This window comes from Bubalus bubalis, chromosome 11 (assembly GCF_019923935.1).
Source record: "Bubalus bubalis isolate 160015118507 breed Murrah chromosome 11, NDDB_SH_1, whole genome shotgun sequence".
NCBI lineage: Eukaryota > Metazoa > Chordata > Mammalia > Artiodactyla > Bovidae > Bubalus > Bubalus bubalis.
Genome location: NC_059167.1, coordinates 78,103,800 through 78,122,633, shown reverse-complemented (window position 1 = coordinate 78,122,633; position 18,834 = coordinate 78,103,800). Strand labels below are relative to the sequence as shown.

Here is an 18,834-nt window from a genome sequence, read left to right as displayed (position 1 = left end):
ACAAGCTTAGAGTGTTAAAGGAATAAAACCTCTTTGTAGCCCTTGTTTTTCCCAGCACACTATTACACAAGAAACTTACTAAGGCATCCAGCACTGTTAACTAGTTAGAGGATGATTTCCTCATCTACTGATCCTGGGGCAATTGAATCTATGGTTTGGCATTTTTGTTCCTAGCTCCCTTTAGCTTCCAGTTTAAACCAGTAATGTCACCACCACTAAGACATCTAGCCACTATGTTCTGGGGTCAAGTGCTTCTCCATAGTCCAAATCTTGCTCCTAAGGAGCCCCCTAAAATGATACACTCTGGCTGGCAATAAAAGCTGGAGATGCTTTTCACAGTTAGGAGAGTTCTGGCTTATTTCGCATAGATTAAAAAAATGGGAATAATAAAACCTACCTCACAGGATTTTTATATTTAAATTAGATAATGAATCTGAAATGGAAACCAGTGCCTGACAAAGAGAAAGCTCAATAAATACCAACTTTCTTTGTTCTAGTAAAACCTACCTCTCCTTCAATGTCCAGGTCTGTGACCTATTACTGTTTGTTCTTTACTCCACATTGGTTCAATGATGGAAGCTTCTAGGAAATTCACTTAATCAATTATTTTTCTGGAGATAGTCATTATTTCTCCCTATTCCCTGGGGTCATATTCTCCTAGCCACATTGACACACTCAGAAAACTGAAAGGACCCAGACGGAACCCTCATATAAGGTTTTATTTTCATTAAAGTTTTTATATATTTATCACCTGTTGGATATCACATTTCTCAGTTGGCTTTCCAAGATTTTGTCATTCTCATTATCTGTTTTCTTATTGATTTGAGGAACTTTTAACATATTCTGTTTAACATAATCTTCATCTGAGTCCATTTTCAGAAATACATATTGCAAATACAGTTTATCAGTCTGTGCATTGACTTTCAAAACTCTTAGTAGTGATTTATAACAAACACAATTTAAAAATACATTTTCATGTTCATAAGATAGTACCTTGAAAGTTTTGTTTGTTTTTTCTCTTTAAGCATTTAAAAAATATTTTAAGGTAATTATTGATAAGTATGATCCCGTTGCCATTTACTTTATTGTTTTGGGTTCAAATTTATACACGCTTTTTGTGTTTCCTGTCTAGAGAATATCCTTTAGTATTTGTTGGAGAGCTGGTTTGGTAGTGCTGAATTCTCTCAGCTTTTGCTTGTCTGTAAAGCTTTTGATTTCTCCTTCATATTTGAATGAGATCCTTGCTGGGTACAATAATCTGGGCTGTATTTTCTTTCATCACTTTAAGTATGTCTTGCCATTCCCTCCTGGCTTGAAGAGTTTCTATTGAAAGATCAGCTGTTATCCTTATGGGAATTCCCTTGTGTGTTATTTGTTGTTTTTCCCTTGTTGCTTTTAATATTTGTTCTTTGTGTTTGATCTTTGTTAATTTGGTTAATATGTGTCTTGGGGTGTTTCGCCTTGGGTTTATCCTGTTTGGGACTCTCTGGGTTTCTTGGACTTGAGTGATTATTTCCTTCCCCATTTTAGGGAAGTTTTCAACTATTATCTCCTCAAGTATTTTCTCATGGTCTTTCTTTTTGTCTTCTTCTTCTGGGACCCCTATGATTCGAATGTTGGGGCATTTAATATTGTCCTGGAGGTCTCTGAGAGTGTCCTCATTTCTTTTAATTCGTTTTTCTTTTTTCCTCTCTGATATTTATTTCTACCATTCTATCTTCTACTTCACTAATCCTATCTTCTGCCTCTGTTATTATACTATTTGTTGCCTCCAGAGTATTTTTGATCTCATTTATTGCATTATGCATTATATATTGACTCTTTTTTATTTCTTCTAGGTCCTTGTTAAACCTTTCCCAACCAAAAGACAAAGACTGGCTGAATGGATACAAAAACAAGATCCCTACATATGTTGTCTACAAGAGACCCACCTCAAAATGGGGGACACATACAGACTGAAAGTGAAGGGCTGGAAAAAGATTTTCCATGCAAATAGAGACCAAAAGAAAGTAGGAGTAGCAATACTCATATCAGATAAAATAGACTTTAAAACAAAGGCTGTGAAAAGAGACAAAGAAGGTTACTACATAATGATCAAAAGATCAATCCAAGAAGAAGATATAACAATTATAAATATATATGCACCCAACACGGGAGCACCACAATATGTAAGATAAATGCTAACAAGTATGAAAGGAGAAATTAACAATAACACAATAATAGTGGGAGACTTGAATACTCCACTCACACCTATGGATAGATCAACTAAACAGAAAATTAACAAGGAAACACAAACTTTAAATGATACAATAGACCAGTTAGACCTAATTGATATCTATAGGACATTTCATCCCAAAACAATGAATTTCACCTTTTTCTCAAGCTCACACGGAACCTTCTCCAGGATAGATCACATCCTGGGCCATAAATCTAGCCTTGGTAAATTCAAAAAAATTGAAATCATTCCAAGCATCTTTTCTGACCACAATGCAGTAAGATTAGATCTTAATTACAGGAGAAAAACTATTAAAAATTCCAACATATGGAGGCTGAACAACACGCTTCTGAATAACCAACAAATCACAGAGGAAATAAAAAAAGAAATCAAAATTTGCATAGAAACGAATGAAAATGAAAACACAACAACCCAAAACCTGTGGGACACTGTAAAAGCAGTCCTAAGGGGTAAGTTCATAGCAATACAGGCATACCTCAAGAAGCAAGAAAAAAGTCAAATAAATAACCTAACTCTACACCTAAAGCAACTAGAAAAGGAAGAAATGAAGAACCCCAGGATTAGTAGAAGGAAAGAAATCTTAAAAATTAGGGCAGAAATAAATGCAAAAGAAACAAAAGAGACCATAGCAAAAATCAACAAAGCCAAAAACTGGTTCTTTGAAAGGATAAATAAAATTGACAAACCATTAGCCAGACTCATCTAGAAACGAAGGGAGAAAAATCAAATCCATAAAATTAGAAATAACAATGGAGAGATCACAACAGACAACACAGAAATACAAAGGATCATAAGAGAGTACTATCAGCAATTATATGGCAATAAAATGGACAACGTGGAAGAAATGGACAAATTCTTAGAAAAGTACAACTTTCCAAAACTCAACCAGGAAGAAATAGAAAATCTTAACAGACCCATCACAAGCATGGAAATTGAAACTGTAATCAAAAGTCTTCCAGCAAACAAAAGCCCAGGTCCAGACGGCTTCACAACTGAATTCTACCAAAAATTTAGAGAAGAGCTAACACCTATCCTGCTCAAACTCTTCCAGAAAATTGCAGAGGATGGTCAACTTCCAAACTCATTCTATGAGGCCACCATCACCCTAATACCAAAACCTGACAAAGATCCCACAAAAAAAGAAAACTACAGGCCAATATCACTGATGAACATAGAGGCAAAAATCCTTAACAAAATTCTAGCAATCAGAATCCAACAACACATTAAAAAGATCATACACCATGACCAAGTGGGCTTTATCCCAGGGATGCAAGGATTCTTCAATATCCGCAAATCAATCAATGTAATACACCACATTAACAAATTGAAAAATAAAAACCATATGATTATCTCAAGAGATGCAGAGAAAGCCTTTGACAAAATTCAACATCCATTTATGATCAAAACTCTCCAGAAAGCAGGAATAGAAGGAACATACCTCAACATAATCAAAGCTATATATGACAAACCCACAGCAAACATTATCCTCAGTGGTGAAAAATTGAAAGCATTTCCTCTACAGTCAGGAACAAGACAAGGGTGCCCACTTTCACCATTACTATTCAACATAGTTTTGGAAGTTTTGGCCACAGTAATCAGAGCAGAAAAAGAAATCCAAATTGGAAAAGAAGAAGGAAAACTCTCACTGTTTGCAGATGACATGATCCTCTACATAGAAAACCCTAAAGACTCCACCAGAAAATTACTAGAACTAATCAATGACTATAGTAAAGTTGCAGGATATAAAATCAACACAGAGAAATCCCTTACATTCCTATACACTAATAATGAGAAAACAGAAAGAGAAGTCAAGGAAACAATTCCATTCACCATTGCAACGGAAAGAATAAAATACTTAGGAATATATCTACCTAAAGAAACTAAAGACCTATATATAGAAAACTATAAAACACTGGTGAAAGAAATCAAAGAGGACACATAGATGGAGAAACATACCATGTTCATGGACTGGAAGAATCAATATAGTGAAAATGAGTATACTACCCAAAGCAATTTATAGATTCAATGCAATCCCTGTCAAGCTACCAACAATAGTCTTCACAGAGCTAGAACAAATAATTTCACAATTTGTATGGAAATACAAAAAACCTCGAATAGCCAAAGCTATCTTGAGAAAGAAGAATGGAACTGGAGGAATCAACCTGCCTGACTTCAGGCTCTACTACAAAGCCACAGTCATCAAGACAGTATGGAACTGGCACAAAGACAGAAATATAGATCAATGGAACAAATAGAAAGCCCAGAGATAAATCCATGCAAATATGGACACCTTATCTTTGACAAAGGAGGCAATAATATACAATGGATTAAAGACAATCTCTTTAACAAGTGGTGCTGGGAAAACTGGTCAACCACTTGTGAAAGAATGAAACTAGAGCACTTTCTAACACCATACACAAAAATAAACTCAAAATGGATTAAAGATCTCAACATAAGACCAGAAACTATAAAACTCCTAGAGGAGAACATAGGCAAAACTCTCTCCAACATACATCACAGCAGGATCCTCTATGACCCACCTCCCAGAATATTGGAAATAAAAGCAAAAATAAACAAATGGGACCTAATTAAACTTAAAAGCTTCTGCACATCAAAGGAAACTATAAGCAAGGTGAAAAGACAGCCTCCAGAATGGGAGAAAATAATAGCAAATGAAGCAACTGACAAACAACTAATCTCAAAAATATACAAGCAACTCCTACAGCTCAACTCCAGAAAAATAAATGACCCCATCAAAAAATGGGCCAAAGAACTAAATAGACATTTCTCCAAAGAAGACATACAGATGGCTAACAAACAGATGAAAAGATGCTCAACATCACTCATTATCAGAGAAATGCAAATCAAAACGACTATGAGATACCATTTCACGCCAGTCAGAATGGCTGCGATCCAAAAGTCTACAAGCAATAAATGCTGGCGAGGGTGTGGAGAAAAGGGAACCCTCTTCCACTGTTGGTGGGAATGTAAACTAGTACAGCCACTATGGAGAACAGTGTGGAGATTCCTTAAAAAACTGGGAATAGAACTGCCTTATGATCCAGCAATCCCATTGCTGGGCATCCACACTGAGGAAACCAGAATTGAAAGAGACACGTGTACCCCAATGTTCATCGCAGCACTGTTTATAATAGCCAGGACATGGAAGCAACCTAGATGTCCATCAGCAGACAAATGGATAAGAAAGCTGTGGTACATATACACAGTGGAGTATTACTCAGCCATTAAAAAGAATGCACTTGAGTCAGTTCTAATGAGGTGCATGAAACTGGAACCTATTACACAGAGTGAAGTAAGCCAGAAAGAAAAACACCAATACAGTATACTAATGCATATATATGGAATTTAGAAAGATGGTAACAATAACCCTGTATATGAGACAGCAAAAGAGACACTAATGTATAGAACAGTCTTTTGGACTCTGTGGGAGAGGGAGAGGGTGGGATGATTTGGGAGAATGGCATTGAAACATGTATAATATCATATATGAAAAAAGTCGCCAGTCCAGGTCCGATGCACGATACTGGGTGCTTGGGGCTGGTGCACTGGGACGACCCAGAGTGATGGTATGGGGAGGGAGGTGAGAGGAGGGCTCAGGATGGGGAACACATGAATACCTGTAGTGGATTCATTTTGATATATGGCAAAACCAATACAATATTGTAAAGTTTAAAAATTAAATTAAATTAAAAAAAATTTTAAAAATAAAAAAATATTTTACCTTGGTGGCTTCTATTGTTTCTGATGTGAAGTTAGGTATCATTCTTAATGATGTTTCCCAGAATACAATATGGAAAGTGTCCATGGATATTAGCAAGATTGTTTCCACTTAAATAGATTTTTGAATTTGCCTTCAATCATTGCAGTGAAAGTCGCAATCTTCTGCCTAAACCAGAGTGGTGGACTTGCAGAATTCCTTATTCAAATTTATGGCTTTCCTCATGGCATCGCTCCTGAATAAGGAGATTGTTTTGTAGGAAGTCAAGTATGGCAGTGAGTGGAAATGCTTGCCATGAACAAAGAGGTTATGGGATGGGTAATAGAAGAGGTAGTTATAAATACCAGCTATAATCATGTGGTCATTTTTAGGAATGAGAACAATAATACTTAAGTGAATTTGTTTTTCATTTTGATACAAATATATTTATGTATTACATTAACCAATTTTAATTCCCGTCTCCCATTTGCCTGCATGTAGTAACGTAAAATATGCTAATATAAGTCAATCTTATATCTTATTATAGCTTAGTAGTGAAGATAAAGGATTCAATGGGAGAATGTGGCTTAGCTAGGAAAGAAAATAACTTCACTCCCAAATGGATAAATGAACTTGCTATAATCTTTGCAGGATGAGTTAGAATCTTTTGGGTTGAATGAGGCATTACTGCATTATATTAGCAAGAACTGTGGTGTTGGTAAAGACTCTTGAGAGTTCCTTGGACTGCAAGGAGATCAAGCCAGTCAATCCTAAAGGAAATCAATCCTGAATATTCATTGAAAGGACTGATGATGAAGCTGAAACTCTAGTAATTTGGCCACTTGATGAGAAGAGCCACTCACTGGGAAAGACCCTGGTTCTGGGAAAGATTGAACACAAAAGGAGAAGGGGGCAGCAGAGGATGAGCTGGTTAGATAGCATTACCAAATCAAGGGAGGTGAATTTAAGCAAACTCTGGGAGATAGTGGAGGATAGAGGAGCCTGGCATGCTTCAGTCCATGGGGTCACAAAAAGTCAGACACGACTTAGTGACTGAACAGCAACAACAACATTAGCAAGAAGCACAGTTTTACTTTCTTTATTCAAAAGTTGTTAAGAGAGTACAGATGGATGCCAGGTTAACAAAGAGGGTACTGTAGCAGCTTTGTACTATCTAAACTAACTGGAAATATCTTTCCCAGAAAGTGCTTCCCGAATTGTTCTTGGTTAGGGTTGGCCACAAAAGAAATTTGTGTAACATTTGCAAGGTGATTGTGATGAAGTAGCCATAGGTTTTATGTTTTGGAGGTTGGTACAGGGCTCCAGGGACTATGGTTGTCCACTCATATTGCTGCTGATCTGATAGCTCAACTTATTGTTGACTCACAACTCCTTCACTTCCCACCAAACCTCCTCCTTGTCCTCTCTGTTTTGGGCTGAGTATGCAGGTAGCATGATGCCAAATGACACCCACCTCTCCTAAGGTCACCCACTACTGTGAGACTGAAGGAGGTGAAACAGACACATTTTAGTGTGTCTTTGTGGTTTCCATTTACCTCATGGCTCTAGTTTATCCTTATGAATCATAGTTTGTCCATGCTCTGGTCTATATCCAACTTTCTTCTTCAAATATTACTCTAGCTGACAAACAATGAGTTCAGTCTCAACATCAGATACCAAGATAACAGATTTGTATACACTCTTCCACCAGATCTAGCAATTACCTGAGTCCTGATCTTTATAACTAATTTCTTATTCCACACCACTGGTGATTCTGCTTCTTTGATTGTACCTTCAGTGACACAAGACTAAGAATAAAGGACTAAGGAAATTATTTTTATGATGATTCCAAGTAACTATACTCAGATTTGTGATGCGAGTGTATTTTAATGAAACTGTCACTTTAAATTATTTATGGAACAAGTTTAGACAACTTTACACATGTTCTGTATGATTGATTTAAAGTTGAAAATTCAAGAGGAGAATGTTAACAGTAGAAAATTACTCTGGACATCAAATAACAAGGAAGAAGCTTTTATTTAGAATTAAATTCTATGATCCAGACCACAGATGAAGCAACCACACGATTACCATTTCTTGCTGGGATCTGCAGGTGTGCATTTCAGCTGGAGTCCTGCAGCAGGGAGGCTCTCTCTTATTAAGCGCTGGGGTTTTTGTTCAGCTTTTCCCATTACTTCAACCACTGTGAGTTTATGGAGAGCACAGAAGTACTTTGCAGTATCTTCCAGCTGTAAGGCTGAAACGGTGAGGCTGATGGAGTTATCTGCTTTCTGGAAGTTTACAGAGTAACGGCCATCCCTTGCATTCCCATCTTCTGAATGCTGACGAATGAGGTAAGTCATCTGTCCACTGGGAAGCTGCTTGTACCAAAAAATGTAGTAGGAGATCATGTACCAACTGACTTCATACTGACAGTTCAGAGTGACTGACTGCCCCACTTGACGGGTTATGTCTGGCTGGTCTTGAGTAACTTTCTGGGCCACACCAGATCCTGTGGAAAAAATCAGAAAACAGAGATGAAGCAGTGAATAAAATAGTGTAGGAATTAGACTCATTTAGGTCTCCAAAAAGAAAAACTAAACTGAAATCCTAAGATGCTTGCTTTTCCCCAGTCCTCCTTTCCTCCCCAAGTCCTGGTGAAGCACCGCGTGCCTGTGTGCAGGCCTTTCACCCTGAACATGCGCACCCATGCTTGAGAGCATCCCTACCAGAGAAGGTGATGGCCAGGAGCACCCAGAGCAGGCTGGAGAGCGGCATGAGGCATGGATTCCCCTGCACAAATCTGTTTAATTCTGCCTCAAGCTGAGAGTTCAGTGTCTTTAAGTGCCTGAGAGCACATATACATAGTACCTGGGTTCCTTGTGACTCTCCCCCAAGACAGGAAGTGGGGTTTGTCATGTAGATCAACCACATGGTCTGTGCACAGATGGAAAAAGTCTCAGCTCAGTTCAGTTGCTCAGTCCTGTCCGACTCTTTGAGACCCCATGGACTGCAGCAGGCCAGGCTTCCCTGTCCATCACCAATTCCCAGAGTTTACTCAGAGTCATGTCCATTGAGTCGGTGATGCCATCCAACCATCTCATCCTCTGTTATCCTGTTCTCCTCCTGCCTTCAATCTACCCCAGCATCAAGGTCTTTACAAATGAGTCAGTTTTTCGCATCAGGTGGTCAAAGTATTGGGGTTTCAGCTTCAGTATCAATCCTTTCAATGAATATTCCGGACTGATTTCCTTTAGGAGGGACTGGTTTGATCTCCTTGCAGCCCAAGGGGCTCTCAAGAGTTTTCTCCAATGCTACAGTTCAAAAGCATCAATTCTTTGGTACTCAGCTTTCTTTATGGTCCAACTCTCACATCCATACGTGATTACTGGAAAAACCATAGCTTTAAGTATATGACTACTGTCTGGCTCATCACAAATCTTTACTTTGTCTACCTATTTTTCCCTGGTCATTATGTTTGGCAGATTCTGAAAAGGGGCATGAAGAAAGCAATTAATATTAAAGGTTTGAACTGAGGGAAACTGAAGATTAAACAAGTTGACATACATTGGTAATTATTCAGTAAAATGATTTTTCCATCCTGTTTAAGATATAATTTTGTGTAGCCTGTGAAACATTCTTGTAATCTACTGATTAGTCATTCATTAACCTTTACTTACTTGTCTCCATCCAGTATCTAGTGACTGTTTTAAAATATTCACAGATCTTAGGCCTTCTGGGTGAAAAGCAATCTTATCCAAAATAATTAATGTATCTCTCTCTCTCTCTCTTTTTATTTTTACTTTTTTACTGAGTTCCAGGGCTCTACTCAGATTTTTCAATAAATAAAATTACTTCCACATGAAATGATTTTTTAAAAATCAGTCCATCTGAATTTCAGAGCCTATTCAGTGGTTTGTATTTAAATGAAATTATAACAGGAATAAAATATTCTTTTGAAATCTGATATTGCTTCTTATGCATTAGACTTTGAGGGGGATCAGGATATTCAATCCTCTTACCTCTAAATGTAGAATTGTACTTATTAGATCATGTGTCCTAGAATTATCATGTCACATTTTCTGTCTCATTGGTCCAGAGTATTCCGTCTCACTTGCTAGTCACTCTTTATTATTTCTCTTTGTAAAATAAAGTTAAGATTGACATGCTGGAGTTTTCCCTGATATAATGCTATAATGCACTCCTGTGAAACTTAATATCTACAGACTGCAAACACTTAGTACCTGTCAACCGCACAGAAGCTGGTGACTGAAGTTCTCTGCACTGTTTCATGTCCATGTGGAATGCAGCTGTCAATTTTACATTTGGTTTCATTGCTGTAATAGATGAATTAATATAAAAGAACAAAAGCAAATAGGCAAGTAGAAAAGAAAATACAGACAAGTTCTAAAACAGTGCCAGTTCACATAATTTAAGATCAAGATAACTCATGAATGAGTGAAGCAGAAAGGAAAGGTTGTATTTATCTGAGACATCTACTCTTCTGTCCCATTTCACTTCTGAGTGCTGGCAGGTAACGAATGCCTGGGCTTGAAATTATTTGTAACTAAGCAGAGGAGATCATGAATGACCACAGCAGCCTGTGCAGCAGCATGATATTATAAAATATAGATATATATTAATACAATAATTACATATATATTAGGAAACTGATACTGATAAAATTTTTTATCAAAATACAGACTGTAATATTACCCATCAGTTTTTATATGTGCTCTTTGGTTTTGATATGAAGCTCAATGAAGTTTTATCACATATATAGGTTCTTGTACCACCACTAAAATCATGACACAGAATTGTTCCATTTCTCTAAAGAAACCCTCTTTGCATACCCTCCCCATCCCTGCAATTCTTTATAACCTCAGTAACTACTGATCCCCTTTTCATCTCTGTATTTTGTCCTTTTGAGAATGTTGTATAAGTAGAATCATACTAGGTATATAATCATAATAATCCAGTAAGTGTAATCATACACCATGTCGCCTCTGAGATTGACTTTTTTTTCATTCACCATAGCATCCTGAGATCCATCTAGACTATATTTGTTTAGTCACTAAGTCCTGTCTGACTCCTTTATGACCCCATATATTGTAGCCCGCCAGGCTCCTTTGTCTATGGAATTTCCCAGGCAAAAATACTGGACTGAGTTGCCATTTCCTTCTCCAGGGAATCTTCCCAACCCAAGGATAAAACCCAGGTCTTCTGCATTTCAGGCAGATTCTTTACCACTGATTCACCTAGGAAGGCCCATCTAGGCTGCTAAATGTATCAGTAGTCTGTTTCTTTTAATCGCTACAAACTGTCACCAACTTATGGTATTGATTTCGGGGTTTTTTTACTTTCCAGTGGTAAGAAAGCAATACACATTCAGTAGAAACCATACTTGGAATTTTTAAATTTGATCTTTTCCCATCCTAGCAACATGTGGCATATATTCCAGAATGACTGGACCATTCTGGATGACTCTGGGCAGCAGCAGTGAGCTGAGCTCCTGGCCAGCCCTGAAATCATGAGCGTAAACAACCGACACACTTACATTCATTCTGTACTCATACAACCATTCTGGTTTTCACTTTCAGTGTGTGTGTGCTAAGTCGCTGCTGTTGTGTCTGACTCTTTGTGACACTCTGGACTGTAGCCCAGTGGGCTCCTCTGTCCATGGGATTCTCTAGGCAAGAATACTGAAGTGGGCTTCCATGTCCTCCTCCAGGGGATCTTCCCCATCCAGGGATTGAACCTGTGTCTTTTATGTCTCCTTCATTGGCAGGCAGGTTCTTTACCACTAGCATCACCTGGGAAGCCCCACTTTAAGTAAGGTACTCAATAAATTACATGAGATTTTCAACACTTTTGTATAAAATAGACTTTGTGTTAGATGATTTCTCCCATTGGTAGGCTAATGTAAATGTTGAGCACCTTCAAGGGAGGCTGGGTTCGGTATATTAAATATATTTTCCACCTATGATATTCTCAACTGAAAATGGTTTATTGAGACACAACTCTATTGAAAGTTGAGAAAAATCTGTAAATAAGATGTTATTGTACAGAAGATGTATTACAGTTGCATTTACCCAGTGAAAGATACTTGGCTGATTTCCAGTTTTTGGTGACCACAAATATAGCTGCCATGAATATTCAGGTACAGATTTTTGTGTGAATGTTTTTCATTCTTCAAGCATAAATACCCAGGAGTGTGCTTTGCTGAGTTGTAAGGTAAGTGAGTATTTAAGCTTATGCAAAAGTCTTGGACTGTTTTCCAGAATAACTGGACCACTCACCCACCAGCAATGTATGAGTGATCCAATTTCTCTGCATCTTTGCAAGAATTTGGCATTGTCAGTATTTTTAATTTTAGCCTTTATGAGAGATGTGAAGTGGTATTTCTTTGTGGCTTAATTTGCAGTTCCCTAACTACTAATAACACTGACCATATCCCTATATGCTTATTTCCTTACCACATAGCTCTCTGGTAAAGTGTCTGAATCTTTTGTCCAGGTTTCAACTGGATTGTTTGTTTCTTCCTGCTGAGTTTAGAACAGTACATTGTATTCTAAATAGTTTTTTGATGAAAATTTATTTTGCAAATATTTGCTGCCATTCTGTGGTTTATCCTTTTCCTTCTCTTAATAGTGTCTTTCACAGAGCAAACATTTTTACTCTTGATGAAATCTAAGTTATTTATGTTGTATGGACTGTGTGTTTTTGGTGTTATGTCAAAAATCTTTTTGTCTAAACCTAGGTCATGAAGATATTCTCTTATGTTTTTCCTAAAAGGTTTAATATTACATTTTATAGTTGGATGTATAGTTCATTTTGAGACTATACACAATTTTTTGTACAAGATGTGATATTTAGGTCTATTTTCAATTATTTCCCAAGAATATAAAATCATCCCAACCTCATTTGTTCATAAGACTATGTTGTTACCTCTATTGAACAGTCTTCGCATTTGTCAAAAAATAAGTTTTCCTGTGTGGATCTACTTCGACACATTTACTCAGTGACATAAACTTGTTAATGATATTCTTTCATTACATTTATAACATTATAGAGCTTGTAGAATGGTTCTCTTTTTTATTACTTATATTTATATTAATAATTTTTCTTTTTTCCCTTGATAATTATACCTAGGTATATATCGGTTTTATTGATAATTTTATTTTTTTTTATTTTATTTTATTTTTAAACTTTACATAACTGTATTAGTTTTGCCAAATATCAAAATGAATCCGCCACAGGTATACATGTGTTCCCCATCCTGAACCCTTCTCCCTCCTCCCTCCCCATTCCATCCCTCTGGGTCGTCCCAGTGAACCAGCCCCAAGCATCCAGTATCGTGTAACAAAATTAAATTTGTATTTCATGGTTATCACTATAGTTTTATTTATATTTCACCAACTGAACATTTTATTATTACATCTTTAATTTTATGTTGGATTTAATTTGCTTTTCTATCATTTTTTGCTGAGTTCTTATAACAGTTTTTTAACATCTTTCTTTAGTAATATAAGTAGTACTTAAAAAAATAAATTGCCTTCTATGTATTATTTGAGCTCCATCTCATACATATTTATATAATGTGCTCTCACAATATTTACTTTCAAAATATTTTCTAATAGCCATGGTAATTGTTTCTTTAAACTAGAGTTATTTTAAAGTTAGTGCATATAATGCAAATATTTTGGAGTTTCTAGAGACATCTCTTTGCACTTGATTTTCTATATCATTTCCATCTTGGTCAAAGAATAAATTCTGTATAATTTCAGTTTTATTAAATATATTAAGACTTGTTATGCACGCACTGATGTGTGTGTGTTTGTTTGTATGTGTTCCATCTACATAGCAAGGTGTGGCTGGAGCCTTGGCTGCAGGTTTGAATACAGGCTGCAGGTGCCTGGGGAGCACTGTGCTGCACAGCACAGAAGTAAGTGCCTGAGTCTGTGGTCTGCGAAGAGGAAATGTGCAGTGAGCTGTGGCGTTCTTTAGGGACTGTGGTAGCCATTAATCTTCCATCCTGCTTTGTCCCTGAAGGAATGTAAAACAGCTGTATGAGGTGGCCCCCAGAGTTCTGAAGATACCAATTCACACTCCTTGAGGAACTGGAAAAATTACATTGAAGCGTGTAGCTGGCTCCCTCCTGGAGACTCAGGGCTGGGGGACTCTGCTCCACATCCACCCCTCGCACACCTGATGAGGAAAGAGAAACAGTCACTGGTGAGGGTCACTGTAACTCCTACTAAACCCTGAAAGTGCCCTCCCTATCCCCATAGATGATGAGAAGGATAAAAAGTCTGCAGGACTTGTCAGCTCCTCTCCCTCCCCCAACAATAGAGCAGCGCCTCATTCCTTCAGATCCCCTGTGGGTCAGCCCCAACTCACAGCAAACCTGGGCAAACAAAAGCCCCAGCACAGTGCCTGCTAGCCTCTTCATGATGCTTCCTCTTCTTGTTGGGACATTTTCACTGCAAGATACTTAACTAAACCCTGAGGGAGTGAGTGTCATAAGTGGTTCCTGCTCCTGCAGCCAATCAGCTCACCCAGCAAATCCTGCTCAGGTGACACTGACAGGACGCCCCGCCCTCCCACCGCAGCCAACTCAGCATGTGCTGCCAGGGGTAGACGAGAGAAGGAAACAGAAAGAGCATGATTTTATGACTTAAGGGATACTTTCCGAGAACATACCAGAGAAGGCAGACTCTGATCTGGAATTTGGGTGAATTTTAGGGAAAAGAAAGCAAAAATTAACTGTATAGCCCCATCTTCCTCTCACATGGCATGGATGCAGTAGATTCTTCCATAATGAAATGCTTTTTCCCAGAAGTGCTGAGGATCCAGCTTTTGCTTCTCTTATGCTCTCACTTGTGGTTCTAAAGGGTGCTCATGAATCAGCACAGTATCAGAAGTTGCTCCTATTGGCTGGAATACTTTGCTGTATTAAACGGTATTTTTAAATTTATTTTTTAAGTAATTTATTTTTAATTGGAGGATAATTACTTTACAATGTTATGTTGGCTTCTGCCATACAATGATGTGAATCAGCCAGAAGTATATATACGTCCCCTCCCTTTGAAACTTCCCCCTATTCCTCTAGGTTGTCACAGAGCTCCGTGTTGAGCTCCCTGCATCATACAGCAATTTCCCACTAGCTATCTCTTTTGCATATGGTAATGTATATGTTTCAATGCTATTCTCAATTCATCCCACCCTCTCCTTCCCCTACTGTGTCCAAAGTCTGTTCTCTATGTCTGCATCTCTATATTTGTCCTGCAAATAGGGTCCATCAACAGATGAATGGATAAAGAAGTTGAGGTACCTATATACATGTGGTACCTATATACAATGGAATATTACTCAGCCATTAAAAAAACACATTTGAGACAGTTCTAGTGAGGTGGATGAAACTAGAGCCTGTTAAACAAAGTGAAGTAAGTCAGAAAGAGAAAAACAAATATCACATATTAATGCATATATATGGATTCTGTAAAAATGGTACTGATTACTTTAAAAGATATATATTTATTTTAGACTAGCTGCATAAAGAGCAATATTAATTATCTTAACCACTAGCTGGACATTGAAAATTGAATTGTAATAGTTTTATTTTTATTAAAGCATCTATAATTTTAATTTTAAAATAAATTATTTTAAATAAAATTTCTATTGTAAATATATTTTTTAAACTGTTGATTACTAGTTTTGTATTCTGCTTGTTAATTTTAGTAAGCTATTTTAGAGAAAAATAAGTATTTTTGAAGCCATGTGAAGATAATTTTAGATGGTGCTCTTATCTCAGACTCTGTAAATAATATCGATTCTCTGTCAGTAGATTTGGGGGTAAAAGGGATGGAAGATGAGGACCTGTATATTTTCACTGCAGTGAAATTGAAGTGATCTGCAGGCACTAACATTCAGATGGACAGTTCAAGGATGCTTCAGTAGTAGCAACACGTAAGCCTAGTTGCTCCAAGGCATGTGGGATCTTAGTTGTCCAACCAGGGGTTGAATCTGCATTGGCAGGAAGATTCTTTACCACTGAGCCACAAGGGTAAGCCCCACATGCTGCTTGCATGCCTGCATGCCAAGTCGCTTCAGTCATGTCCAACTCTTTGCAACTCTAGGGTCTGTAGTCCGCCAGGCTCTTGTGTCCATGGGATGCCCCAGGCAAGAATATTGGATTAGGTTGCTGTGCCCTCCTCCAGGGATCTTCCTAACCCTGGGATCGAACCCTCATCTCTCTCCTGCAGCCTCTGCAGCAGGCAGATTCTTTACTGCTGAGCCAAAGGGGAAGTCCCATGTGCTGCTTAGGGAATATCAAAAATGATGAAAACTCTTTATAGAAGCAGGGTTTCCAGACTTGCCTAGAAAGTGAAAAATTATTATTCACTTAATTTTTGTTTCTTTCACAAAACTTCTTCATGGGAAATATGAATGTTCTAGACTAGAAACAATAACATTTCAGATTTTTCTCAGAGAAAGAGTAGTTTGTTTCTGGTAAGTGGAACAACTATAACACATCAGAGTCCGGACTTGGCCCTGGATCCAAATGAAAGAAGCCTTTGGTACAAGGAGAATTATTTGTATGTTTCCCACTTTTTATGCTGGGACTAGCACACTGAAACCAACATTTTATTGACATGAGGAGGAGCCATAACAAATTATTAACACCTCTTTATTGCTATGCTAAAATTATGATTCTGACATTCCTCAAAATTCTTCTCAGCTACAACAGTAAACTAGGTGCTTATTCCTTGTCCTCTTTCTCTTCTTTTCTTTAGGCATCTTCTTCCCTTTCCTTTCCCTTCATTTTCTTCATCTCTTACTGCTCTCTGACTCTCCTTCTAGATGACTCTAGATTTGCTCTCGTGACTGCTCTCCCTACTCTGTCCCCACTTTTTCCCATCAGAGATACTGCACAAGTGCAGCCCTGTCTGTCCCAGTGTGCCTTTCTCAGGACGCAGTAGTACACAGCGGCGTCTCTCAGGGTGACCTGGGGCAGGACCAAGGTGCTGGACTTTCTGTCTGAAGCTATGTGCAGAGAGGCCATGCTGCTGTTCACTGTGCCTCGTAAGCCATGAACGACATACTGTGGACTCTGATTAGGATTTTGCCGATACCAATGTATATATTCATCTCCACCAATGGTAGAGTGGTTACAAGGCAGGTGTACATTTTCTCCTTCAGCACAATCCATGGATTGTGTGGTCTTAGCATCAATCACAGTCCCTAAAGGGTCAAGAAAATAAAATTAGCCCCTGACCACAAATCAGTGTAATTCTGTGGATCAAGCCTATAACATTCCCATAACCGTCTGAACCTCCCCCCTATTCCAGTGTTTTTATCTATGTCTTGCAAAATATCATTGGTGTTTATTATATTGAGACCGAAGACACATGGCAAGAATCTGAGACTCTATAGCCTTTATCTCATTGGTCCTTTGCTCAGTAAACCCAGGGATTTCTTACAAACTAGTTACTGCTAAGTGCTCTTCTGGGACCATGGCTATGATTTAACCTGTCATGTAGAAGTTTGTGCTCCCTAGCAAATGCATAGATCAGTTCTCAATTCCATTGTTATAATGCTAAATAGAGCACAGGGAGAGTGATGGCCCTTTGACCTCAAGTCATCCCTTATAGACACAGACTACTTACCCAAGGTCAGAAACATGGTTACTACAGTCACCAGCCTCATACTTCAAGGACAAACCAGGACCATGGGCGCAGAGCTCAAACTTGTGTCTGCTCCTAGGCTTGTTTCCACAAAACAGAAAGAACTACAACTGGTAGAGACTTAGAACCAGAGCAGGTATCAGTGTGTTGTTGCCAGGATCTGTTAGCCAATGATCAAGCAGTTCCTTGTCTAGCTCTTCTTCCCCTGTTTTAGTCATGTCCTCTAAAGAAGGAGAGACATCCCCAACTCACACGGTGTCTGCTGCCATCCTCTGTGAAGTTTAAAGTCTGGCTCTGTAAAAGGAACAATGACTTTTACCAATCACAATGATCCATCTATCCAGAGCCATTGTTCTATCATTTGGTTCCTTAAAGAAATTGGTGTTCTATGAAGCTTATGGAAAACATTAATTAATACCAGAAAACTGTACTGAGCTCTGTGTTTTAAGGAGATGAAAATTTCCATCCACGTTCCAGAAAATGTATGTGAAACTCCAGAGCAGGCAGTGATGTCCTCTGGAGGACAGAAAATATTAATAACTTTGAGATGAAAGCTATACAACCTGGAGTTCTGAGCTGCTGTAAAGGTCCTTGGAATCACGTGTCTACCACCATCTAGGTAAACATTTCTCAGTGCATCTGTTCTTGATATAGTAACTGATGACTCAGATGGTGTTCACCTCATTCTTCTTGAAGAGTGATCTTTAATCCTCATGTTCTCTATGCCCTTGCTTGTAGGTGCTGTGCACCAAGGATGCTGAAGCAGAGAGAAAAGACAGGACGGAATGCAAACAAAGTTGGGGTGGAGTGTAGGGTGGATGTAGGTGGCAGAAAAAGTCAGAGGAAGGGATAAAAGCATAAGTGATAGGGAAGGGAAAAGATAATCAGAGGAGGGAAACAGAGAAAGTAGTGTTCAGGAAGGTACATGGAAGGGGCTTAGGCTGTTGGGCTAAGATGCCCAGAATCCTTGACCACAGACACTCAACCAGGAATTATAAAGTACAAGTTGTCAAAAGAGAATAACATCTTCCCAAAGTTGGGATGTTGGGACCACAGTAAAGTCTCTGTCAGGGAAGATCACTCATTCCAACTCCACTGACCACAGAGGGTGGTTCCATCTGAGTCCTTCCTTCATCACCTAGCTACTCTCATCAACTCAAAAACAGCCTCAGTTCTCCATTCTAGTTTCTGCA

General features: G+C 38.3%; 3 gene segments (V, D, J or C); all 3 read right to left on the bottom strand.

Annotated features, from left to right (window-relative positions):
* Nucleotides 1-7,974: 7,974 nt before the first annotated feature.
* On the bottom strand, nt 7,975-8,888 carry LOC112587887. The segment is given in 2 exon segments: nt 7,975-8,466; nt 8,684-8,888. Coding segments are annotated over 2 exon segments (630 nt in total).
* A 4,632-nt stretch (nt 8,889-13,520) lies between these two features.
* LOC102410523 lies at nt 13,521-14,457 on the bottom strand. The segment is given in 2 exon segments: nt 13,521-14,162; nt 14,355-14,457. Coding segments are annotated over 2 exon segments (459 nt in total).
* A 2,123-nt stretch (nt 14,458-16,580) lies between these two features.
* On the bottom strand, nt 16,581-17,731 carry LOC123464691. The segment is given in 2 exon segments: nt 16,581-17,198; nt 17,624-17,731. Coding segments are annotated over 2 exon segments (447 nt in total).
* Nucleotides 17,732-18,834: the final 1,103 nt, after the last annotated feature.